This window comes from Trichomycterus rosablanca, chromosome 2, assembly GCF_030014385.1.
Source record: "Trichomycterus rosablanca isolate fTriRos1 chromosome 2, fTriRos1.hap1, whole genome shotgun sequence".
Lineage (NCBI taxonomy): Eukaryota > Metazoa > Chordata > Actinopteri > Siluriformes > Trichomycteridae > Trichomycterus > Trichomycterus rosablanca.
The window spans coordinates 16,841,550-16,868,318 of NC_085989.1; the positions used below are offsets into that span (position 1 = coordinate 16,841,550).

At 40.0% G+C, this 26,769-nt stretch overlaps 1 protein-coding gene across 1 annotated transcript in view; it reads right to left on the reverse strand.

Annotated features, from left to right (window-relative positions):
• hsf1 (heat shock transcription factor 1) overlaps positions 1 to 26,769 on the reverse strand; it is a 45,671-nt gene that overhangs the window by 14,683 nt on the left and 4,219 nt on the right. Inside the window, exons 2-6 of the mRNA XM_062990257.1 lie at positions 21,205 to 21,313; positions 20,964 to 21,100; positions 16,652 to 16,776; positions 866 to 941; positions 622 to 683 (exon numbers count right to left, since the gene is read on the reverse strand). Coding sequence (XP_062846327.1) covers positions 622 to 683; positions 866 to 941; positions 16,652 to 16,776; positions 20,964 to 21,100; positions 21,205 to 21,313 — 509 coding nt within the window. The remainder of the gene's footprint in view (positions 1 to 621; positions 684 to 865; positions 942 to 16,651; positions 16,777 to 20,963; positions 21,101 to 21,204; positions 21,314 to 26,769) is intronic.

The following is a 26,769-nucleotide window of genomic DNA, read 5'->3' on the forward strand; positions in this document are numbered from 1 at the left end:
TGGTGGTGGTGTGTTAGTGTGTGTTGTGCTGGTATGAGTGGATCAGACAGAGCAGCGCTGCTGGAGTTTTTAAATACCGTGTCCACTCACTGTCCACTCTATTAGACACTCCTACCTGGTTGGTCCACCTTGTAGATGTAAAGTCAGAGACGATCGCTCATCTATTGCTGCTGTTTGAGTTGGTCATCTTCTAGACCTTCATCAGTGGTCACAGGACGCTGCCTATGGGGTGCTGTTGGCTGGATGTTTTATAGGTTGGTGGACTATTCTCAGTCCAGCATGGACAGTGAGGTGTTTAAAAACTCCAGCAGCACTGCTGTGTCTGATCCACTCATACCAGCATGACACACACTAACACACCACCACCATGTCAGTGTCACTGCAGTGCTGAGAATGATCCACCACCTAAATAATACCTACTCTGTAGTGGTCCTGAGTCCTGACCATTGAAGAACAGCATGAAAGGGGGCTAACAAAGCATGCAGAGAAACAGATGGACTACAGTCAGTAATTGTAGAACTACAAAGTGCTTCTATATGGTAAGTGGAGCTGATTAAATGGACAATGAGTGTAGAAACAAGGAGGTGGTTTTAATGTGAAGTCTTAATCCATAAGACTTACATCTTCCTTTTCACTCCAAGAACCCTGTTGGACCGTGCCAGTGTTATTAAAAACTGGATGAGCTATAGAAACAGAAAACAAGTTTAGTAGGCAAATTTTAATGTCATGGCTTCATCATACAAACATTTCCTGAACATAAATTTACTCTTTAATAGTCACTAAATCAGTTTGCTTAAAAACAGTACAAAAACTGAGAACCATATTCAACAATTTACTGCTTAAGTAGAAAAACTGAGAATATTACCTTATTAACAACTTTCTGCTGCTGAGCATGTTTTTGCCTCAGACTAGACACTTCTCTCCACAAAGCTTCATTCTCACTGAAATAGAAAACATTTTTGTTTAGTGACACCTTAAACATTAACACTGCCAAAAAGCTCAATTCCAATTTTTGCACAAATCCAACCTTGCTTTCAAAGTTATATTTTACTTTACTAGCTCTGTATCAAGACTGTACAGATTGTGTAACTATATTTGTTAATGTTACATTATTATAATCATGGGGGTTTTAGTACAATACAATGGAATACAGCTAGTAATCACCTCTGCTTATGCAATGCTTTGTTGAAGAACCTTTTAATTTTATGACAGCATTCTATATTTTTGCCTGGGAGTCGATCAGAATGGCACTTCTTGCGTTGGAAATCTTTTTCTGATTCGTTGGTCCAGGGATATGATTCTCACTTTGGGTGTGAGAGGTCCCAGGTTAAAATCCCGGACAAGCCCTAGTTTCTTTAATTTCCTTCGGGATCAATGAAGTATCTATTTGTATTTGTCAACTCTACCTTGCAAAAGTGCTCCAAACCTATTAGATTGTGAGGACACAGCCCTCTTTAGGTCACCCCACCAATTTTTAACTGGATTCACGTCTGGGCTCTGGCTGGGCCATTCCAAATCGCAGATCTTCTTTTGATAAAGTGCTTTTTTGTGGAGGTATGCTTTGGAGCAGTCATGCTGAAAGGTTCATATTTTGACAGATATTTGGAACTGTTCACAATTCCCTCCACCTTGACTAAAGCCCTAGTTCCAGTCAAAGAAATACAGACCCAAAGCATAATGCGGGAGCATTTTGAACTGTTACTGAAACGCTTCGGTTTACACTGCTTTAGAGGAAAGCCTATGCCAGGTGTTTGTTTGTTTATTAAAGCAATAAGCCACGAGAGGCCGTGCGTTACTGTGATTTTAGCACGGGGAATGACGTTTTTGGCACGACACGAAGCGGAGTGCCTAAAATGTCTTTCCCGTGCTAAAATCATAGCAGTAACGCACAGTCTCGAGTGGCTTATTGCTTTTATAAAACGGCCACATAAAATATAATAAATACAACAATGTTTAATTCATAAATGTATTTATTGTGTATAAACTTACAATAAAGCGTTCTTCTGCAACGCAAGGTAGTTCGATTAACAGTGTTGCTAGGCAACATGAGGGCGAAAATAACATTAACTTTTTCTTTTCAGTGGCGTATTAATATGGAATGATGTGAGGTGGTCATAAATGTGCGTTTATCGGGGATTTTACAACGGCTTCGAACGCGGCTCAGCCAATCAGATTTTAGGACCGGAATTATCCGTTTTATAATAGTATTTTAATGTCATGTTTTACACTGTGACATTCATGACAAAAATGGTAGTTACTCATTACACAAGATTTATCAGGTCACAAGGTTATATCCAACACAGTCCTGGACAATTTAGCATCTCCAATTCACCTCACCTGCATGTCTTTGGACTGTGGGAGGAAACCGGAGCACCCGGAGTAAACCCACGCAGACACGGGGAGAACATCCAAACTCTACACAGAAAGGACCCGGACCGCCCCACCTGGGGATCGAACCCAGGACCTTCTTGCTGTGAGGCAACAGTGCTACCCACTTAGCTACCCTATGCCAGGTGTAATTCATGGAATCCCAAATTTTAAGATTGTGATTGTATGGCACAGTTAGGCATGATTGTATGGCATCACTTAACTGAACTATTGTGCTTTAAAATTTTAAATGAATATAATTACCATTTATACAAAAAATAATAAAAAAACTGAAATCTCTTATTCACAGCTATATTTAGACCCTTTATTTATACAATTCAAACTGAGGTCTGGTGCATCCACATGTTGCAATATGATGAAAAAAGCTTATTAATCAAACAACCATTGATGAAACAACCATTAATCAAATCATAACTCTAAGAGAACTCTAAAGGTCCTGTGCCAAGAACGGTTAAACCTGCGGAATAGACATAAATCAGGTCTTTACACCGATCAGCTATAACATTAATCAGCTCCACTTACCATATAGGAGCACTTTGTAGTTCTCCAATTACTGACTGTAGTCCACCTGTTTCTCTGCATGCTTTGTTAGCCCCCTTTCATGGTCAGGACCCCCACAGGACCACTACAGAGTAGGTATTATTTAGGTGGTGGATCATTCTCAGCACTGCAGTGACACTAACATGGTGGTGGAATTTTGAAACACATCATTGTCCCTGCTGGACTGAGAATAGTCCATCAACCAAAAATACAGTATATCCAGCCAACAGCGTCCCATGGGCAGCGTCCTGTGACCACTGATGAAGGTCTAGAAGATGACCAACTCAAACAGCAGCAATAGATGAGCGATCATCTCTCTGACTTTACATCTACAAGGTGGACCAACTAGGTAGGAGTGTCTAATAGAGTGGACGGTGAGTGGACATTGTATTTAAAAACTCCAGCAGCGCTGCTGTGTCTGATCCACTCATACCAGCACAACACACACTAACACACCACCACCATGTTAGTGTCACTGCAGTGCTGAGAATGATCCACCACCTAAATAATACCTGCTCTGTGGTGGTCCTGACCATTGAAGAACAGGGTAAAAGCAGGCTAACATAGAATGCAGAGAAACAGATGGACTACAGTCAGTTATTGTAGAACTACAAAGTGCTTCATATGGTAAAATGGACAGTAAGTGTAGAAACAAGGAGGTGGTTTTAATGTTATGGCTGATCAGTGTATGGTACTGTGTCAAGAGGGAAACCCACTGTAGGGTAAGACGTTTGACATTTGCCAAATGTCATGTACAAAAATCTGGCAACATGAGGGCAAAGAGACATTGGTATGATGAGATGACAACTGAAATCTTTGAGCAGTACTGCAAGCACTGTCTGGTGAAAAACAGGCACTGCAATTCTGATGGCTAATACCATTTCTAAGGTGAAATATGGTGGAGGCAGCATCATGCTATAGGGCGATTCTCAGTGGCAGTAACAGGAAGACAAGTAAAAATTGAGAAACAGATGAATGCAGCCAAATACAAGCATCTACGTAGAGCAACAGTTAACCTTTCAGCATTCCAGTGACCTAAGGCATACAGCCAAAACAACCTGGAGTGGCTTCATGGCATGTCTATGAATTGTCCTTGAGTGATCCCAGCCAAAGGACCGTCTATGGAGAAACATGAAGGGGGCAGTTCACAGACGCATACGATGTGATCTAATGGAGCTTGATATGATCACAAATGATGAATGGGATACGCTGCTAAAATCCAGGTGCTCCAAGCTTGTAAATATGTAGCTAAGACGACATGTGGCTATAATTGCAGTCAAAAAAAAAGAACTGCAAAAGGCTTAAAATCATTTTGTGAATAAGAGATCACATGGTATGAATACTTTTTGCATCCACTCTATATAAAACGGTTGTTCCTAATTTAATGAGTTTGTTTATTCAGGTTTTTATTGGACCTTACACCGCTTTAACTCTGTTCCCCTGATGCTTTTAAAGCTAGCTTAACTGTAGGCACAAGGCCCAGCCATGCAGTTTCACTTACCAAAGAACAGCACACAGACACCAGGTGGATATTAAACAATACATGCATGGTGCATATTTTCTCTCTTTATGGTCAGAAATATAAGCCTCACTATTCAGCAGTAAATTGGTAAGAACTTGCTACAGTCTAGCAAATGGACACATAAATTTTTTTTAGAAAGACACTCTTAAAAGCACTTTCACATTGAGCTTTGGTGGAATGTTATAAATAAAGATGTACAGCCTTTAACAAATTTGTCACATCTGCAATGTTGACTAAGCACTAAGCATTATGAGTGGCACAATGACCCAGTGCCTTGAACCAAACAGACAAGTAGTTTTCTTTATTTTAAGTATTTATGCGTGCAGTTGGGTGGAGCCACAGTCGTACGCGCTAGCCCACTATCATTTACATTTTTGGCATTTAGCAGACGCTTTTATCCAAAATACATTATATAGTCTAAGCAACTGAGGGTTAAGGGCCTTGCTCAAGGGCCCAACAGTGGCAGTGGTGGGGTCTGAACCAGAAGCCTTCCGCTTACTAGTCTAGTACTTTAATCGCTAGGCTACAACTGCCTACCACTAAGAGCAGACCTCATCCACATCCGGCCCGCGAGACATCATCAGCCGGCCCGCATGAGGTTCGAGGCAATTAAAAATCAGACGTAAATAAATGTACATCACACATGCAATATAACAGGATTGATTTTGACGGGACCGCTATGTCTTTAAATATCCTTAAGTTTCGATTTACGTGTGTGCGCGAGTGTATCAGCTTCACCGTAATGCGAACAGAGCTGAGTGGGATTGACGGTGGAGTTTTAAACAAGACATAAACTTCTGAAGTATTTATTCAGGGCTCTAGACTAACTTTTTGCACTGGTTGCACTGGTGCGCCTAACTTTTTTTCTTAGGTGCACCAGCACAAAAGTTAGGTGCACCCAAATTTTCGACCGCATCGCATTTAACACCTCAGTTTTACAGGTTCACTTTTTTTTTTCGCTGTCCATATAGGCAATATTGCCTTGTAAATGATTAACTAACAATCTGGTCAACATAAAGTTCTTTATTTGAAGCACAATTCTACACGAAAGGTAACTTACTGAAAAAGTGTTGTTGCTTAAAGTGCTTCACTGAGCTGAAATTTAAACTCAAGATAAATGAAATAAAAAGAAAATCTAAATTAAAAGTGCAAGTGTTTTAAGGGCTTCAAATCTCATTTAATAATAAGAATATTATATATGGTTAATGCAGTAACGAGACGCATATTATTGACATAGGCTACATGACATGACATTATTACATTTTGAGTCAGTTTGCTGCTGATATTTTTAAAGTGCCTTAAAAAAGATGAACTGTGTGATATGAGGTGGTAAAAGTGACCCGGACAGAACGAACAACGCTTAACGTGAAATATAAACACCACACGTGAAGTAAATCCAGCTAAACACAGATACATGTGGAGCTGTTAGACTGGGTTTGATGGTTATTTCACACAGATGTTTGTTTGTATCTATCATGGAACTTTTATGATGTTTTATCTATCGAGTCGAGCGCTGAGCAAATCGGTTATTTGCGCCGAGAGTCACGGTGAAAGCGAAGCGCAAAACTCTTCTCACGTCAATAAACTAAAGAAAACAACAACTGAGACAAACACGTCACGTCTTCTTATCACCGATATTTGATTGATGTTTTTACATTAAAACCAACATCTGTAACAGCGGCACAAATGCTCACACATAATCTACACACTCCGCCATGATATTACTACTCTTAACTTTCGCTGTGTAACGCCCACTGTTGAAGACGCTGGTCCCGCCCTTCACTATCTCTGATTGGTTAGACATATAGATATGATTAGATATGATTAGATATGGATCTAATGTGTGTCTGTTGTTGCACCGTAGACTTTCAGAGTCACAGAGACTTTTTTCCCCTCGAACGGCTGGTCGCACCGGTGCGACCTCAGATTTTTTTCAGTCGCACCATTGAGAAATTAGGTCGCACTCTAGAGCCCTGTTATTCATCGCGGTACTAAACAGAGAAATACAAGAACATGAACATTTACATTTACGGCATTTAGCAGACGCCTTTATCCAAAGTGTATACAGTCTGAGCAATTGAGGGTTAAGGGTCTTGCTCAAGGGCCCAACAGCAGCAACCTAGCAGTGGTGGGGCTTGAACCAGCAACCTTTGGATTACTAGTCCTGTGCCTTAACCACTAGGCTACGGCTTTCCATTGAACGATGCGGAGCGTCACACCTGAAGCTTCACTAACTAAACTGCAAAAGCAACACGGACTTTTTATAAAGTTTAACACATCCAGAACTGAAGCAGTCATGACCAGCTTTGTGATTTTAAAAAGAATATCCAACAATAACAACGGACTGAAAAACAAATGTGGTAATTAGACTCAAAACAAAATAGGTTAAAAAGCTGCACATTGTGTTCACATTATTTATTTTTATTTTTTTTGCATTCGTTTGTTTAAGTAGTAAAATAATGTTGATGTTTTTATTCTGCCTACTTCTAATTTTCTGATTGTAACATCTAAACATTAACAGCTTATTAGAACTTGAGCAAGGCCCTTAACCCTCAATTGCTCAGACTGTATACTGTAACTGTATTGTAAGTCGCTCTGGATAAAGACGTCTGCTAAATGCTATAAATGTCACGTAAATGTAAATAAAGAGATCAAATTAATATTAAGCAGAATTAAGTTCACCTTATTGGTCCGGCCCTCCACAACAGTCCCAGTTTCTTATGTGGCCCCGTGGAAAATTTAATTGCCCACCCCTGACTAAGAGTCTCAGAGTGTCACAGGTCTGGTCAGGCATCCAATAGACTAATTAGTTGTGTAAGAAGGAGGCTGGTCATGTAAGGCTAGAAGATCATTTATCTTACTGCTGCTGCAACAGCAACTCCTACTGTCTGGGTTAATGCCAATGTAAGACTACCCTGCTGGCCAGTGCAAGAATGTAGTCAGAAACTTTACATTTGTTGCAGGAGGCATGTGTTAGCCTGGCAACCTCCATGGCCGGCATATGTTTTGAGAAATAGGAAATACAGGCCGTTAACCTTTTAACCCTTCAACGATGCCAAGCAAACAGCCAAAATAACACTGGAATGGCACCAGGGCAAGTCTTTGGATATCCTTGAGTGGCCCATGTAATTGTGACCCCGCTGCTATTAAGCAAAACTAGTGTGCGCTGGCCACTAGGCTGATTTTAAAGTATGTGGTCATAGGGGTCAAAGGAAGGAACAAGGGGAAAAAAACCCAGGATGATGAGATATACTGCCAAAGTGCAATGTGCATTTATTCAATCCAATACGTGCTCCAACAAGGTGAAAATTATTTACAAATATTCACAAAATATGTACAACATACTACATGCAGCCTTCAAAGTTCAAAAATAAGTCCGTGTGCTAGGACCGAGTCGGACCCGAATCAAACGATTCACACAGGCCGTCCCCTCGACTCTGAATCAATTTTGCTTGCTCACTCGCTCGCTCTCCTTCACTGCTCTTTTAACTAACTCCCATACTGTTAGCCATACGCTACCTTAAAAGCGTAAAAGCATCATCACAGCCCAGCAAACCAGTCAATGAAGAGACCGGATGGTGGCAGTTTATCGATGTTTGCTATCCATCCTGACAGAGCCTGTGAAGATCACCCAAGAAAAATAGGCTAAACTGCCCAAATCCTTTCGTGCAAAGCTTTAGTTGTAGCGATGATTTGTTGCTGTGATTGGTGCCATAAGGGATTCTACAAAGTAATGCAAGCTATTTAATACAACCCCAAATAAAAAAAAAAGTTGGGACAGTATGGAAAATGCAAATAAAATAGAAATGCAGTGTTCCTTACATTTATTTTGACTTTTATTTGATTGTAGACGTTTGAACTAGAGATGCATGAGTACCGCGCTCATTAACTTGTACTCGTACACTCACACAAGGCTCCGATACCAAACATCCGATACTGTGTGCCTAGTGCACGTTGCTGCGTTATGCCCAGTTCACACTACACGATTTTTGCCCTGATTTTCGCTCGGCGGCTGGTCGGCGCTAGATTTGCCGGCTCGGGAGCAACTCGGCGTTCGCTCGGCGATCAAAACTCGGCTCTCGATCGCTAAGTGTGAACTACCCAAAAAACTCGATCCGACCGGCTCACCGAGCGCTCGAGTTTTCTAGCACGTCAGATATCTGATCTGAGATGTGCGACTGGGAATGAGTGACATGTCGAACAGCCAATGAGAACGCAGGATACGGTGTGAGGGGAAATGCAGGAGAGGAGTGTAAACAGGTGGGACAGGGGGATAATATAGTTTATATCAGAATACATCAGCACACACACATGTTTTACAGTATTTCTGACCTGATCGTTCTCTACAAAACATAACAACAAAACACCAACATTGCAAAAATATTTATTAACCTCCAACTCACTACAGAACAATCCATGCTATTCGTGTTGCCAAATCCACTCAGATTCATTTATTTTTCCTCCTTGATTTCATCACATCAGCGCACAAACACTTTGATCACTCGCTACTTGTTGACGTGCATTTTTGGACGTGGTATCATTAAACTTCTCGTCACTTCTCACGTGTGTTTTTGTTTAAAAAAAAAAACGGTATTCTAAATAGGTATTGGTATCGGCAAGTACAAAAATACATGTACTCGTACGGGAAAAAATGGTATTGATGCATCCCTAGTTCAAACCCAAGATATTTCATGTTTTGTCTGCTCAGCTTTATTTCATTTATTAATATCCACACACCCAAAAACACAAAGCAGCAGGGAGGTTTAATTTCAGGTCACTTTCTGCATTTGGCTTATCCACAGCTCTGTGAGAGCAGGTGAGAAAAGAGCCTCATTGGGCTGACAGAGTGAAGACATGCACTCATTGTGTGCAGGATTCTTCACCCATCTTTATAGGGCACAGCGGACGACTCGGCTAGAAAATAAACCGGCGGCACAGGTCTGTAAAGAGCTTCAAACCTTCTCTTGAGCCCTATAGCTCATCCTCTGAACTCACTAGCTATTTAATTCTTTATTGGGACAGGTGTAGATTCCTCTCTGCACCTGGACCTGGACAAGTTCACAACAGAGGACTCTTAACACGTTCCTCTCTTGTGCATCCAAAAAAAAAAACAATACAACAAAATAGCAGAATATACACCGACTAGGCATAACATTATGACCACCTCATTGTTTCTACACTCACTGTCCATTTTATTAGCTCCACTTACCATATAGAAGTACTTTGTAGTTATACAATTACTGACTGTAGTTCCTGCTTTGTTACCCCATGCTTTGTAGGTATTATTTGGATGGTGGATCATTCTCAGCACTGCAGTGACACTGACATGGTGGTGGTGTGTTAGTGTGTGTTGTGCTGGTATGAGTGGATAAGACACAGCAGCGCTGCTGGAATGTTTAAACACCTCACTGTCACTGCTGGACTGAGAATAGTCGACCAACCAAAAATATATCCAGCCAACAGCACCCCGTAGGCAGCGTCCTGTGACCACTGACGAAGGTCTAGAAGATGACCAACTCAAACTGCAGCAATAGATGAGCGATCGTCTCTGACTTTACATCTACAAGGTGGACCAAACAGGTAGGAGTGTCTAATAGAGTGGACACAGTATTTAAAAACTCCAGCAGCGCTGCTGTGTCTGATCCACTCATACCAGCACAACACACACTAACACACCACCACCATGTCAGTGTCACTGCAGTGCTGAGAATGATCCACCACCTAAATAATACCTGCTCTGTGGTGGTCCTGACCATTGAAGAACAGCATGAAAGGGGGAGTAACAAAGCATGCAGAGAAACAGATGGACTACAGTCAGTAATTGTAGAGCTACAAAGTGCTTCTATATGGTAAGTGGAGCTGCTAAAATGGACAGTGAGTGTAGAAACCAGAAGGTGATTTTAATGTTATGGCTGATCTGTGTATATTAAATCAGTCCAAAATCAAATGAATGTAAATGTTGATATCTAGCTGCTGGAACAGCTAAAGAAAAACAAGCTATTTCTTCTCCCTCTCTAAAAGTGATGGTGAAAAAGAAAGACGTCTCTGTGCAGTTAGGAAATATGAGTGCTTTGTTGTTTTTGCTAAGTTCACCACATTTGCTTTTAGAAAGTTAGCTGGACCAATCTAAGTGACCACGCTTTAATAGTGGCGTTAAAAAAGAAAAAGAAAAAACATCTGGTTTAATATCTACAAAACCCAACACCACGTTTTACACAAACTCTCGTAATCGGACAACAATGGGGAAAGAAGGCCGCGGTGCGCCACTGATGGACAGACGTGCATGAGCTCATCTGCAATATTCTCTCAATACGTGTCATCATCTCCACCGTATGGTGCAGTGTGAAGCCCGCCCGGCAAGCACGTGTTTCCATCCACAGCCAGAGTGGAAATGAAATTCCAGGGCCACTGTGTGCGTGTCAGTGGAAGAGATCTCGTAATGATGTACACTTTGATACGTAACCAGAGAATTTTGCAGCTGCTGAACCACATCCCACTTGAATGAAAAGGTCTGTCTTTTTTAGGGTGGTGACTAACGCAGGCTAAAAAATAAAACATTACCACAATGCCAGGAGAAATGATTGCACTTTATGTATTTTGGGAACTTGGTTGGCACAGTGAATCTCAGCAGTGCTTTTGGCCAGTCGGGTGTCTACACAGACATGGTTGACTTTGTCTAAGGGGGAGACGGCCAAACAGTCTAGCAGTTGGGAAGTGCAGTGTCGGACCCAACCCAAATAAAAATACAGAGGGTTGTGTCAAGAAGGAAATACAGTATAAACTGTTACAAATCTGTAATGCAGACCAGAATGATCCGCTGTAGCAACCCATGGATATTGGAGCAGCCGAAAGGAAAAAAATAAGTCCACAGCAAAACTGATCACTGTCCTAATACGTGGCACCAAATTAAATGGGCTAGGCTAAAATAACCATAGTGGCTAATGTTACTTTTGTTCTTTAACTGTCAGGTTGGTCATATAATTAAGTGTTTTATGTATTTAACTGCTAAATTATAGCTATTGTGGGATAACGGTACCTGGCTAAATTTTTTGGGATAAAGGTATATGGGTTTGTAGCCCAATAATACTGCATTAAACTATATGGCCAAATGCATGTTGACTATGAGCTCCTTAAAATTCCCATTCCAAAATCACAGGCATTGAATGGGCACAGTCATGCAGGAACAAAAGCCTTTCATCAAGGCTGAATACATATTAATTATTTTATACAACTCTTAGCAATGGCGTTGTTAAAACACCAGAACTGAGTCATTTTCAGAGTTATGGCTGAGGCCCATCTCCCACATTTCTATGTACCATGCCTAACATAACAACTACAGCACACATTTTGGCTGACAGCATCCTGCATTCATGCAGACACTGATAACCCATCAGGTCAGAATGATTATAGTTCCGAAAATAATGAGTGAATTGCTCTACTTACTAAATATAGAACAATGTTAATCTGAGGGTTATTGGTTCAAGCCCCATGACAGCTAGGATGCCAGTGTTGTCAAGGCCCTCAATTCTCAGTTGCTTGGATTGTATTCAGTCAAATTTTAAAACCTCATTTCTAGGAAAACTTAGGACTAGAGCTGGGGGGTATGACGGTGCATTCAGTATACTGCCTTTGATTCCTCATACGGTATGCATTTTTCATATACCGCCATACTGTAGCACAGTTAATACAACAGCTGTTGTCTTCAACAGGCAGCAAATCATATAATATTGGCCGCCGCTGAAAGAGCTTCGGAGCGTTGTGCAGATACAGCTCACTTGTTAATCAGGCAGAATTAGCATAGGTGTTAACAGATGAGAGAGGTTTTCTTGAGATGGTGAAAAAAATAAACAAAAACAGCAAAGAAATGAGCTGTGTCTGCAGTTTAAAAGTGTTTTTTGTTCCGACACAGATTAAAACACTATATACTGTACAGCTTGTCGGGGCACGGCTGTTGCAAAAAAGCCAACGGTTGAGCAACGTTACTACCGGGGCGAAAATACTTTTTAATTGCTATACAGATGTATACCATGAAATCTTAAAAAATACAGTGATACAAATTTTTGGTCTGTGATTTGTCATTTGACATAAACTGCCAATGACTTGCTGACCAACTTCATTTAATTTTGTAAACATAAACACATCTTGAACTTTAACCCAAAACACACTCAAAAAATTTAAAAAAGTTGGGACAGGGGCAAAATAAGAGAATTGTACAGAATAGTCATGGTACACTGTTTTGAAACATTCCACAATATGCAGGTGAACTGGTAATAGGAAGGATATCATGATTGGGTAGAAAAGATGCACCCAAGTCCCAGTCTTTGCAAGTATTTCTTTGTTTGTTTGGGTTTATTGCCAACTTTATAAAAAGTTAAGACTTTAAACAATTCTTTTATGTCTCAACCCTATAAAAATTGTCTCTGATGGCTGAAATTGTAGGACATTTTAATAAAATATGTTTGATTGTTAGGGGTGTAGCACAGAATTGACAGGTTGATGCCTGCTCGCCAACCAGGAGGTGTCGGTGGGGGAGGGCAGTATGTCTTTGCAAGTAAAGATGGTTGTGACTCTCCTCTTTGTGCCAAACTTTAAAAAAAAATTGTCAATCAGTTCAAAATGATATTAAGGACTTTAAATAATTTAGGTCTTTCACCATCTACCATAGATAATTTTGTAAACAGATTGAAAAAATCTGAAGAAATCTTAGTCCGTAGAGGACAAGGCCAAAAACCACCACCAAATGTGTGACCCCGGAGTCTTTACTCAGGATTACATAAGAAACTGTCATGCTACTGTAATAAATATAGCCTCATGGGCTCTGAAGCACTTCAGACAACCACTGTCACTGCTGCATCAGTAAATGCAACCTGGAACTCTAATATGCAAAGAGAAAGCCATGCACAAACTTTATAACACTGCCGAGTTTGATGGACCACGAGTTTATCTGTGATGGACTAAAAATGTAAAAAGTTTGTTGTTTTAAGAAAAACAGACTGTAAGTTCTCCATGCCTGAGTCACACTGAAAGAGCCAATATCTGACATGGTATTTTAGAGAGACACATGCTGCCAATCTAGGTGACGTATTTTTCTGTCCATGGTTATTTCAGCAAAACGGCCTCATTCTGTCTGTGCTTCAACAGTTTAAGAGAATACACAAATCACAGATTCTTGTTTTTATTACATTTTACAAAATGTCCCAACTTTTCCAGTAATGGGGTTATTATATGTAAACACTTGGCTATAGTAATAAATGAAAACCTTAAGTCTAGTCTGGGACTCAAGTCTAGGGCAGTACCTCGTATATGTATTCTAGTTAAGGCACTCAATGAACTCTGAGCTTATAAATAGATGCCTAAAATAACCCCAGCTTTATGTGGCCTAATGCAAATATCTCACTCCCCTGCTGAAGAGAAGAAGACAGAGCATAGCTCTCTTTAGCTGGCCTGGCAAAAAACCTGGAAACATATAAAATTCTTATTATTTATGTCTCTCATCACTTATGTATGTGTGTTTTCCATTTTATTTACTACTAATATTTATTGATTATTATCAAGCACTTTCCTGATTCATTTGCTGGGTTTGTTTTAACCCTGAACACATTTTGGTGTGACAAAAAATGCATGTATAAGAATAAAAGCATGTATCTAAAACATACATACAAATATACATACAAATCAGTTTTCCATAAAACATCCAGGATATTAAGCTGCTATTAAGTAATTAAAAACTGCACATTAAAAAACTAACTATAGGGCCACTCAGGTGGCGCAGCGGTAAAAACACACGCTGGAACACCAGAGCTGGGATCTCAAATACATCGTATCGAGTCTTAGCTCTGCCTGCCGGCTGGGCTGAGCAGCCCCATGATCCTGTTGTTCAGACAGGGGTGGGATATTACAGCCGGATAGGGACTCTCTCATAACTAATGCAATTACGACCTCTGCTGGCTGATTGATGGCGCCTACACAGAGATGGGAAAACAGTGCTGTCAGGGTGTGTCTCTCTGTACACAGTGCTATTCCGCATTGCACTCGTCAAAGTGTAGGTGACAAAGTGCATACGGCTGCTGCCCACGTGTCGGAGGGGGTGTGAGTTAGCTTCGTTCTCCTCAATCAGAGCGGGGATCGGCATAGGTGGAGAGGATGCATGGAACAATTGGACACGGTAAAAGGGAGAAAAAGGGGAGAAAATGCATTAAAAAAAAATTAAATAAAAAAACCAAACTAAATATAGAATGTTGTAGCTCATTGCTACAGGGTTTTGGGGTCTGGCTTTTTAATGTGTACATCAGGTTTTTAAAAGTTCAAAACAATCATATTTATAATACTGCAAGCCTTTTCTGAAACTACCATGTACGAAGGCAAGTATCTGAAGGTTAGGAAAGTGTGTGTGAGCTTACTGTGCATGAGGTGGTAATTGAGAAAGGGAGCAAGTTATAAAATATAGCAAATATTTAAAAACTCCCTTAAAGCTGAATTAATAATCTCAAGCAGACAACTAAATTTGATCATTATTAGCATCATTTTAATCACCCAGTCCTTTATCTTTGAGTAACATAAATAGGCATCGGTCAAACTGTATAGACCACCACAGAGCAGGTATTATTTAGGTGGTGGATCATTCTCAGCACTGTAGTGACACTGACATGGTGGTGGTGTGTTGGTGTGTGTTGTGCTGGTATGAGTGGATCAGACATAGCAGTGCTGCTGGAGTTTTTAAATACCGTGTCCACTCACTGTCCACTCTATTAGACAGTCCTACCTAGTTGGTCCACCTTGTAGATGTAAAGTCAGAGACGATCGATCATCTATTGCTGCTGTTTGAGTTGGTCATCTTCTAGACCTTCATCAGTGGTCACAGGACGCTGCCCAAAGGGCGCTGTTGGCTGGATATTTTTGGTTGGTGTACTATTCTCAGTCCAGCAGTGACAATGAGGTGTTTAAAAACTCCAGCAGCGCTGCTGTGTCTTATCCAATCATACCAGCACAACACACACTAACACACCACCATCATGTCAGTGTCACTGCAGTGCTGAGAATGATCCACCACCTAAATAATACCTGCTGTGTAGTGGTCCTGTGGGGGTCCTGACCATTGAAGTCCATCTGTTTCTCTACATACTTTTTTAGCCTGCTTTCACCATGTTCTTCAGTCAGTAATTGTAGAACTACAAAGTGCTTCTATATGGTAAGTGGGGCTAATAAAATGGACAGTGAGTGTAGAAACAAGGAGGTGGTTTTAATGTTATGGCCTATCGGTGTGTATATCAGTGTAAACAATGACTAAGTATAAACAGCATATTTGTACTATGATTAAAGCGCAATTGATGACCAATACTGCAGACAGAGGTTATAGTCCAACTGTAATCCTGACATGGTATTGCACATTCCCTGTGACTAATGTGTGTGAGAGAGAGAGAGAGCACGAGCAAGAGCGAGAGAGAGAAGAGAGAGATAAGTGGTGGAATGAGTAAAAAAAAAAGACGAGTTACATGTTTAGCGCTCTGATAGCCTGCAGGTAAAAGCACTTTGTTAAACTGTACCCTGATAAGCCAAAACTTTAGGAAAATACACCTAAAAGGCTGTCAATAAAGCTCTGCCCCCCCGAGACATGGACCCCACAAGACATCTGAAGGAGTGCTGTGGTAGCAGGTTCTAAAACATTAACAGCAGGTCTTTCACCTTCTGCATATTGTGAGGTGGCTCATCACACAGTGCATCCTGGTACCACATATTCTACAGGTAAACAATGCATACATGCCTGGCTGTTCACAACATCCCAGAGAAAACAGGATTTGTCAGACCAGTCAGCTGTCTATTCATCGGATGTCCAGTTCCGATGCCTATGTGCCGACTGTATGTGTTTTCGATGATGGACAGGAGTTAGCATGGGTACTTTGATACACAAAAGGGTTTAATGCACTGTGTGCTGTCACACATTCCACTCATCACTACTATTTAAAACTAAATCTATGCCACATTAGCTCTTCTGTTGGTCTGTATATGAGGCATCAACGAGTCCTGCCTGGCCAACAACCTGCTGACGATTTGTGGTCACTCAGGTCTTTATGCCTTATTATATTTGCTGCATTCAACACGTGTACAAGTAACTACTATCAGCCAAACATTTACCATATCACTGTGACATACTGAATTTCAGACTGACCAGACACTTCCACTATTTCTCAATGCTTTACTTACTGTTTCAAGGTGCTGATTTTGGCATCAATAGACTCCTGCTTTCCCTTCATGTGATGCACGTCTGTGATAATCTTGCTCACGTCCTCTGGGCTCAGTTTAAGGTCCTCGTGTTTAATATTTGATACCTGAGGGACAACATGAAACTGTCAGTATATGCAAGTATTCATCTGCCTGAAAGAGCATGCAAATAGCTTTATAACGATCAAGAATCCTGATGATCGGGTTTGATCCTAACCTCTAGTTAATGTGATGAGTTTCCAACATCATCTGTGTCTGTTACATGCCTAAAAAGAACATGGATTGAAGTCTGTCCTAATTCTCCACCCTATTTCCATACCCCCTATTTTTTGCCTAACTGTGCCTTTTCACATACAGCCTCATCAAAAACGTATTTAACAGTTTAATAAAAAGGTCTAAATATTATTTAAATATTATTAATATGTGTTTGTTTATTAGGATTATAACGTCATGTGGTTACATTCATGACAGGAACGATAGTTACTCATTACACAAGGTTCATCAGTTCAAAAGGTTATATCGAACACAGTCATGGACAATTTTATATCTCCAATTCACCTCACTTGCATGTCTTTGGACTGTGGGAGGAAACCGGCGCACCCAGAGTAAACCCACGCAGACACTGGGAGAACATGCAAACTCCACTCAGAAAGGACCCAGACCGTCGAACCCAGGACCGTCTTGCTGTGAGGCGACAGTGCTACCCACTTAGCCACCATGCCGCCCTAAATAATATTAATAAATAAAGTACAGTATAAATCTTATAGATGATTTTTATGTTGAAACATCATATTACTGTAATTAGTATAATTATAATTGCACCAATATTTTGAAAGTCTATTTTTCCAAAACTTGTGGCAACAAAAATGCTACACAAACATCAGAAATTAGGGTTGAAAAGTTTAGCAAATTTCTTTTAATTGAATCCATATGTGATATAAAACGTCACAGAATTTCCTATCAAGAACTCTTCTAGTTTTTGTTTAATGAAAATCAGTGTAATGTAGTAAATGTGGCAGTAATGTAGAATAGTATAATAAACACTGTGAGCACAACCAGTTCATCAGAATTTTAAACATTTGATCAGTTCATGATAAGCACTAACAAAACATTCTAATCAGTTATATAAGATGCAGACGTGTGTATATTTACAATCCAGAGCTGGAAATGACTAGATTGGGAAATACAAAATGAGGCATTAAATACCATTCAACCTTATGTCAGTTGCACATATGCCATGAACTGTATGGGTATGTATATACAGAGGATTAAGAAAGTATATATCAGAGAGGGGACGACCGAGTCGCACGTAAGTCGCACACACAGCATGTGTTAACATTAGTTACGTGTGACAAGTTCACTTTATTTGAACATTTTCGTTACCTTTGGATTGGAATCTCACTTAAAATGGTGGAATACCCTACATAGTGCACTTCACACGAACAACTGGGGTGAATGGAACGCTCCTACAGAACTGGAACTAATGGTTTCTGATAGGGATGTCCCGATCCGATCTCAAAGATCGGAATCGGGGCCGATCAAGGCCTTTTTTAACTGATCGGTATCGGCTTTACTAATGCCGATCATAATCCAATCTTTTGTTTTACGTCAGCATGTCCGCTGTGTGGAAATACTTTAAATTGGAAAGTGAAACGAGTCCAACAGTGAAGTGTAATGTCTGTAATGCGAGCGTTTCACGAGGCGGCAGGAGCAGAGCTGCGTTCATTACTGTAGAATTTTACTATTTATAGTGTGTGAGTCAAGGATCACTCCGGTTTACAAAACAATATCTTTTAATCCGAGTATGAAAACTTCAGGACCATAACATACAGCTTTTACGAGTTTACGTGTTACAAGACTGAACGACGTCTCAGTATCAAGCACTCTGATGGGCTTAGTTAGCGTCGTAGTGATGCTTTTTGTTTGTTTGTTTATTAGGATTTTAACGTCATGTTTTACACTTTGGTTACATTCATGACAGAAACGGTAGTTACTCATTACACAAGGTTGATCAGTTCACAATTTTATATCAAACACAGTCATGGACAATTTAGTATCTTCAATTCACCTCACTTGCATGTCTTTGGACTGTGGGAGGAAACCGGAGCACCCGGAGTAAACCCACGCAGACACGGGGAGAACATGCAAACTCCACACAGAAAGGACCCGGACCGCCCCACCTGGGGTTCGAACCCAGGACCTTCTTGCTGTGAGGCGACAGTGCTACCCACTAAGCCACCGTGCCGCCCTCGTAGTGATGCACTTGCTTAATAAAGAAATAAATACACAGTATATTCAGAGAGCCCAGCTAGAGCCAAGTACGCTATATCATGCACTATGGAAGCCCCAAAGGGTCAAAACACACTCACTTTGCGTAGAAACGTCCATCAAACCACTGTCACAATACAAGCACTTTAAGAACTGGCTTTCCTTCATAACAAAAGAGTGACTTTCCATTTTATTTTGGTATTCAGGTTTTACTGTAATGCTGTTAAGTAACTTATTTGTTTTTTTATATTCAAGTTAAGCTGCTACACCACTTCTGAGTGGAGATTTTTGTTCATTTTTAGTGTATCACTGCATTAAACAGAATTATGTTCTTTGAATATAAAGTTCAAAGTGAAACTGTAATTATCTCACTTCATTTTTACTACAATGCTGCACTAGGTTTGTTTACTTTTATTTTGTAAAAGAACATTAAGCAATAGCTTGGATGCAGGCAATTTTTTCCTACAGCACTGCAGAGCTATTCAGTTGTTAAACATGTACATTGGATTAATTTGAATAACTGTAATGTACTTGAAGTGTGCACTGTGTGAACAGTATTATCTAGTTTTTATCTGGACAATATCTAGAAAATACAAGTATCGGTTTGAGAATCGGTATCGGATCGGGATCAAAATTAATGATCGGGAACAAAAAAACGTGATCGGGACATCCCTAGTTTCTGAACCAACCAGAACTTCTGATTTTCATTTTTAGTAAGTAATGCTGTTATTTGCATTTATTAAGATTGCGTCACACAGATGATTGTCAATGAAACGCTTGATTGGCTTTCTAACGGGTTAGTGTTTTACTTCACAACCGGGAAAAGTTATGGAGGTTATGAATTAAATTTGTATTAATTTATTAATTAATTAAAACACACATTTACAAAATAACGGATTATATTCCTAATGGGACAACACACGGTTATAAATTTAATAGCATCTGTTAGAACATAAGCTAAGGTAAGCAGTATTATGGATTTTTTTTGCTGTGTTTTGGATTTTGGCCACTGTGCCATAATTTGCAATGAAAACAAAACGTATCAGTTTAAGTTTTTAACTGGTACCTTCTTGTTACGGAAATCACATTCATTTGCACAATGACTAGGAAAGTAAAGGCACTAAGTAAAACGGCAAAATACAGTCACTAATCTGTTGTTGTTTTTTATCTGAACTTACATATTATTTGTTTATTTTTACGCTACATTTCCAATGCTTTCCAATGCTGAAGTCCTTTAAATCAGCAGTTCATCTTTGTGCTGTGGGTCAGTGAATCTTACTGAACTCCAAGAACTGCCACTAGAATGAATTACTGACTCTTGTTCATCTTGTACATCCCCATGATTAAGAAACTTTATACTGCTAGTGATGTGGCACAAATATGCTATTAATATCGTCGCTGTCCGATGAAAAACTTTTAGTGGTTTTCACTTTTTTTTTTACATGTGTTGATTGTGGATATAAATCTCTGTCTGTCCATAGCAGCTAATTTAATAATGACCAATGAAAAAATTTAAAAATCACACAATCTCTTTAACAAGTATCTCCATTGGCTGCTAGATTAAATGTACTGATTTTGACCAGGTATAGTCTAGTATAGTAATACTATTAGTAATACATACTAAAACATGCATTCATACCGGCAGTATTTAAAAGAACACACAACAGGCTGTGCAGGAAGTTGGGTGTGTTCTTTGGAATTTACCAAAAGAAATCTGCGTGTGTCCCTGTTTGCGGTCTACAATACACGTAAGTCCATTTTACATGTTCTTCCAGACCTTCCAGACAAAAAGGTACTGATCCATTTATACTTGTTGGTTATACTGCAATTTTCATTTATAGGAAATAACAACCACAATTAACTCCCACAAACTAAAGAGTCCATATAAAAATCCCTACCCACTGTCTCTTAGCATCCTAAATAATTAAATATCTCAACTTCTGATGCACTCTTACCTTCATTGTCTGAATAAAATAGTTTTGAATTACTATAAAAAGCTGTGTGATGAAGGCAAAGCAGAACTTACTGTCGTCACCTTCCTCTTAATGTTCTCCAGCAAGCGTTCCTGTCCACGAATGAAGCACAGATGCTGGAACTCTGTGTCATCCTTCTCTGGTTTTACCAGACCTCCCTGTTCAATGTGGACGACTTTCCGAAAACCATCTGTAACAAGACAAAGCAAAGCTCTTACTCAAAAGCTGAACGTTTTGCCTTAATTAAATTGTATTTAAGCAAGCACAGTGAGTAACTTTACTGGTTTAACTTACACATATTGAGCTGCCGAACAAAGCTGGCCATGTTGTTGTGTTTGAAGTACTTAGGAAGCACTTCTTTGGAGAACCTGCCCTGGTCAAACACATGGAAGCTCGTGCCATTCTACAAAAAGGAATATTTTCGTTACTTTGAATACTTTAAAGCCATTTATGTTTAAGCATTTATGCATTTATTTTATTATTTATGTCCTGATTCCTGTAGCCTATACATAAATCAACCACATACACCAATCAGCCATAACATTAAAACCACCTCCTTGTTTCTACACTCACTGTCCATTTTATCAGCTCCACGGGGGCTGTTGGCTGGATATATTTTTGGTTGGTGGACTATTTTCAGTCCAACAGGGACAGTGAGGTGTTTAAAAACTCCAGCAGCGCTGCTGTGTCTTATCCACTCATACCAGCACAAAACACACTAACACACCACCATAATGTCAGTGTCACTGCAGTGCTGAGAATGATCCACAACCCAAATAATACTTGCTCTGTAGTGGTCCTGGGAGAGTCCTGACCATTGAAGAACAGGGTGAAAGGGGGCTAACAAAGCATGCAGAGAAACAAATGGACTACAGTCAGTAATTGTAGAACTACAAAGTGCTTCTATATGGTAAGTGGAGCTGATAAAATGGATAAAATATATATAATCTAGCGATTTATCCCAATTCTATAATATTATTACAACATGAAAAGGATAGTAATAAAGGTAGTGACAAAAAGCTCAAAATTAACCTAGGGCACTTAGTATTAACGGGTAAGAAACAAATGACATGCAAATGCAAAAGGCACTGGCAGTTATTTCTGGTTTTGTATGATGGTGGTCCTGACCATTGAAGAACAGGGTGAAAGCAGGCTTAAAAAGTATGTAGAGGAATAGTGGAGCTGATAAAATGGACAGTGAGTGTAGAAACAAGGAGGTGGTTTTAATGTTATGGCTGATCAGTGTGCATGCAATGCATGTCATGGCATTAATGTATGGCTTGGAATTTTAATTATTTATTTTATTTTAAAAGTGCTAAGAAAATGCTCTTGTTTAAAATTTGCTTCTTAACAGTTCATTAATGTAGTGACTCAAAAGCATTTTCACTTTTCATTTTTTTTTAAACTGCAGATATTATTTAGGTTATAAGTTCCAGAAAAAACAGTTATTCATGTTTGGAAGTCTCACTGTTAGTGTCTTTTCACCATTTATAAAAGTCTGGTCTCTATAAACAGACGTGTTAAAGATCGCCCATGTGGTATAGAAGAAGAGTTTTGTGGTTTTCTGAAGCATACAGACACTCAATGACTTCCACAAAGCAAACCTGGTTAACAATAAAACATGGAATAGCAAATTTTAGATGACATTAAAAAGGCACAGAGGAATGGAAACTGTGTTTCTGCATAGGTACTTTCCAACATACATGCAATATACACTCGTCAGGCATAACATTATGAGCACTGACAGGAGAAGTGAATAACACTGATTATCTCTTCATCACGGCACCTGTTAGTGGGTGGGATATATTAGGCAGCAAGTGAACATTTGATCCTCAAAGTTGATGTGTTACAAGCAGGAAAAAAGTGCAAGCATAAGGATTTGAGCGAGTTTGACAAGGGCCAAATTATGATGGGTAGACGACTGGGTCAGAGCATCTCCAAAACTTCCAAAATTGGCCTCCAAATTCCCCAGATCTCAATCCAATCGAGCATCTGTGGGATGTGCTGGACAAACAAGTCCGATCCATGGAGGTCCCCCCACACAACTTATAGGTTGAAGGATCTGCTGCTAACATCTTGGTGCCAGATACCACAAGCACACCTTCAGGGGTCTAGTGGAGTCCATGCCTTCCATGCCTCGACAGGTCAGGGCTGTTTTGGCAGCAAATGGGGGACCAACACAATATTAGGAAGGTGGTCATAATGTTATACCTGATCGGTGTACATGTATTACCAAGCCTACATCCATTGTTAAAATCAATACAGTTCTACAGTAACATTATTAGATACACACATTCGGAAAGCTACCCCATATGAATCACTTGACTAGTCAGTAGCTTTGAATTAGATTTTTTTGAACTTTTGTTAGCTTTTTGACCATCAAGACCATCCACTTAAAATAATGGGACAGTTTGGCTTTTTAACCCGAACTTGGCATCTATCTGGTATACGTGAAAAGCTGTTTGTACAGAAGATACTAGGGGTGTGCTATATCGTATCGTTCACGATAACACCGGTATAATTTTTTAAACGATACAAAAAATCCCATATCGTAATAATAGCGATATTCTGCGTTGTTTACGTAATGACGTCACACAGCTACGCAAATGGCGTACGTTCGTTACGTGGGTCATTTGGGCACAGCAACGAGTATGGCGGAACGCGGCTCTGCGGTGGAGGAGCTCGTTCCAAAAACTCCAAGTCCACCATAAATTAATTTTTGGCAACCCAAATCCCAACCACCGCTTTGCCGCGCAACTTTTTTGCACGCAGTATTTCTGCACACAGGTTTACACAGGGACGCAATTCAACAGCGCACCTCCACCAAACAGTGCAGGAATACTCTCAACATTAATGTCAACCACCAACACAGATGTAGTACTACTACTGCTTAGTACTAATACTACTGTACTTAGTAGTAATTGTGGCGCGCTACGAGTAAAGGCTCTGCGCGTTCCAGTGTTGCCAGATTGGGCAGTTATCTGTTTTAAAATTAGTTTTCCATGCATTCACACTGGCATGTTCTGTGGTTCAATTAAGTGTCATCATTACACACAAGTTGGCAGCCAAATGATAAACTGCCAACTGATCACTGCCTGTATAGGTAAATGAGTGAGTGACCACATAAAAAAAGGTATCAGTTTCTGTGCCACCCCTGTGTGAGCAATGGTCTTAGTCTGGCCACCCCTATGGAAATTGTCTGACTCCGCCATTACATTATGTTACATTATTTTTTACTGGAAAGACAAAATAAAGAAAAGTGTGTGTAATTCTTACATACTTCTTACATTTTTCTACGAAGTGTTAACTTATATTAATTCTAAATAAAACCTGAACATTATTTTTTTTTTGCAATAGTGATTTCTCGAAATGAATATGTGTTTTGTTATATATATCGCCAAAAATATCGTTATCGCAAAAATAACCTGAAATATCGTGATATTATTTTAGGGCCATATCGCCCACCCCTAGAAGATACAGCAACAAGGTTGCTTGAAAATTATTTATAAGATATATAATTTGCTTTCTGAGTGATTGTGATTCCATTCAAGTGGAGTTAAAACTATTTCTAGAATATGGGCACAGAGAAGTCAGCAGTTGTAGTAGACAGATTTTTTTCTCACTTTCCTAGAATCGGAAACAACATAGACAACCGAGTGTGTTTCAATCATATAAATATAATGCAGCTTTAGAATAATCTAACCACCTCTGTTCAGATTTCAGATGTGGTCATAATATTTAAGTCTAGATTAACAATGTACAGTGGACCCTTGAGTTACGAACGGTTTACCATCTGAACATTTTGGGTTCCGAACGATCTTTTTCAACTTAATCTCAGATTATGAGAAACACGTGATGTCACGAACAAGTTGACTCCAACCGTCTCTCTCTCTCTCTCTCTATATATATGTATATATGTATATATATATATATATATATATATATATATATATATATATATATATATATATATATACACAGTGTATCACAAAAGTGAGTACACCCCTCACATTTCTGCAGATATTTAAGTATATCTTTTCATGGGACAACACTGACAAAATGACACTTTGACACAATGAAAAGTAGTCTGTGTGCAGCTTATATAACAGTGTAAATTTATTCTTCCCTCAAAATAACTCAATATACAGCCATTAATGTCTAAACCACCGGCAACAAAAGTGAGTACACCCCTTAGTGAAAGTTCCTGAAGTGTCAATATTTTGTGTGGCCACCATTATTTCCCAGAACTGCCTTAACTCTCCTGGGCATGGAGTTTACCAGAGCTTCACAGGTTGCCACTGGAATGCTTTTCCACTCCTCCATGACGACATCACGGAGCTGGCGGATATTCGAGACTTTGCGCTCCTCCACCTTCCGCTTGAGGATGCCCCAAAGATGTTCTATTGGGTTTAGGTCTGGAGACATGCTTGGCCAGTCCATCACCTTTACCCTCAGCCTCTTCAATAAAGCAGTGGTTGTCTTAGAGGTGTGTTTGGGGTCATTATCATGCTGGAACACTGCCCTGCGACCCAGTTTCCGGAGGGAGGGGATCATGCTCTGCTTCAGTATTTCACAGTACATATTGGAGTTCATGTGTCCCTCAATGAAATGTAACTCCCCAACACCTGCTGCACTCATGCAGCCCCAGACCATGGCATTCCCACCACCATGCTTGACTGTAGGCATGACACACTTATCTTTGTACTCCTCACCTGATTGCCGCCACACATGCTTGAGACCATCTGAACCAAACAAATTAATCTTGGTCTCATCAGACCATAGGACATGGTTCCAGTAATCCATGTCCTTTGTTGACATGTCTTCAGCAAACTGTTTGCGGGCTTTCTTGTGTAGAGACTTCAGGAGAGGCTTCCTTCTGGGGTGACAGCCATGCAGACCAATTTGATGTAGTGTGCGGCGTATGGTCTGAGCACTGACAGGCTGACCCCCCACCTTTTCAATCTCTGCAGCAATGCTGACAGCACTCCTGCGCCTATCTTTCAAAGACAGCAGTTGGATGTGATGCTGAGCACGTGCACTCAGCTTCTTTGGACGACCAACGCGAGGTCTGTTCTGAGTGGACCTTGCTCTTTTAAAACGCTGGATGATCTTGGCCACTGTGCTGCAGCTCAGTTTCAGGGTGTTGGCAATCTTCTTGTAGCCTTGGCCATCTTCATGTAGCGCAACAATTCGTCTTTTAAGATCCTCAGAGAGTTCTTTGCCATGAGGTGCCATGTTGGAACTTTCAGTGACCAGTATGAGAGAGTGTGAGAGCTGTACTACTAAATTGAACACACCTGCTCCCTATGCACACCTGAGACCTAGTAACACTAACAAATCACATGACATTTTGGAGGGAAAATGACAGGCAGTGCTCAATTTGGACATTTAGGGGTGTAGTCTCTTAGGGGTGTACTCACTTTTGTTGCCGGTGGTTTAGACATTAATGGCTGTATATTGAGTTATTTTGAGGGAAGAATAAATTTACACTGTTATATAAGCTGCAAACAGACTACTTTTCATTGTGTCAAAGTGTCATTTTGTCAGTGTTGTCCCATGAAAAGATATACTTAAATATCTGCAGAAATGTGAGGGGTGTACTCACTTTTGTGATACACTGTATATATATATATATATATACACAGTGAGCGAACATTCGGACAGCGTTTTTCCGGTGTTTTCTTTATATTTTGTATAATTCAATATTAAAAGTCCCCAAAGAAGGTGCAGAGGAAGCGCAGTGCTGAGAAAATGTAAAAATCTATTACTGTACATTTGTTGTGTTGTATAAGTACTCCTGCCAGTAGCTGTCATTGTGTATCAAAAAGAGGGAAAAGTGAGTGAGAGAGAAGAAGGAAC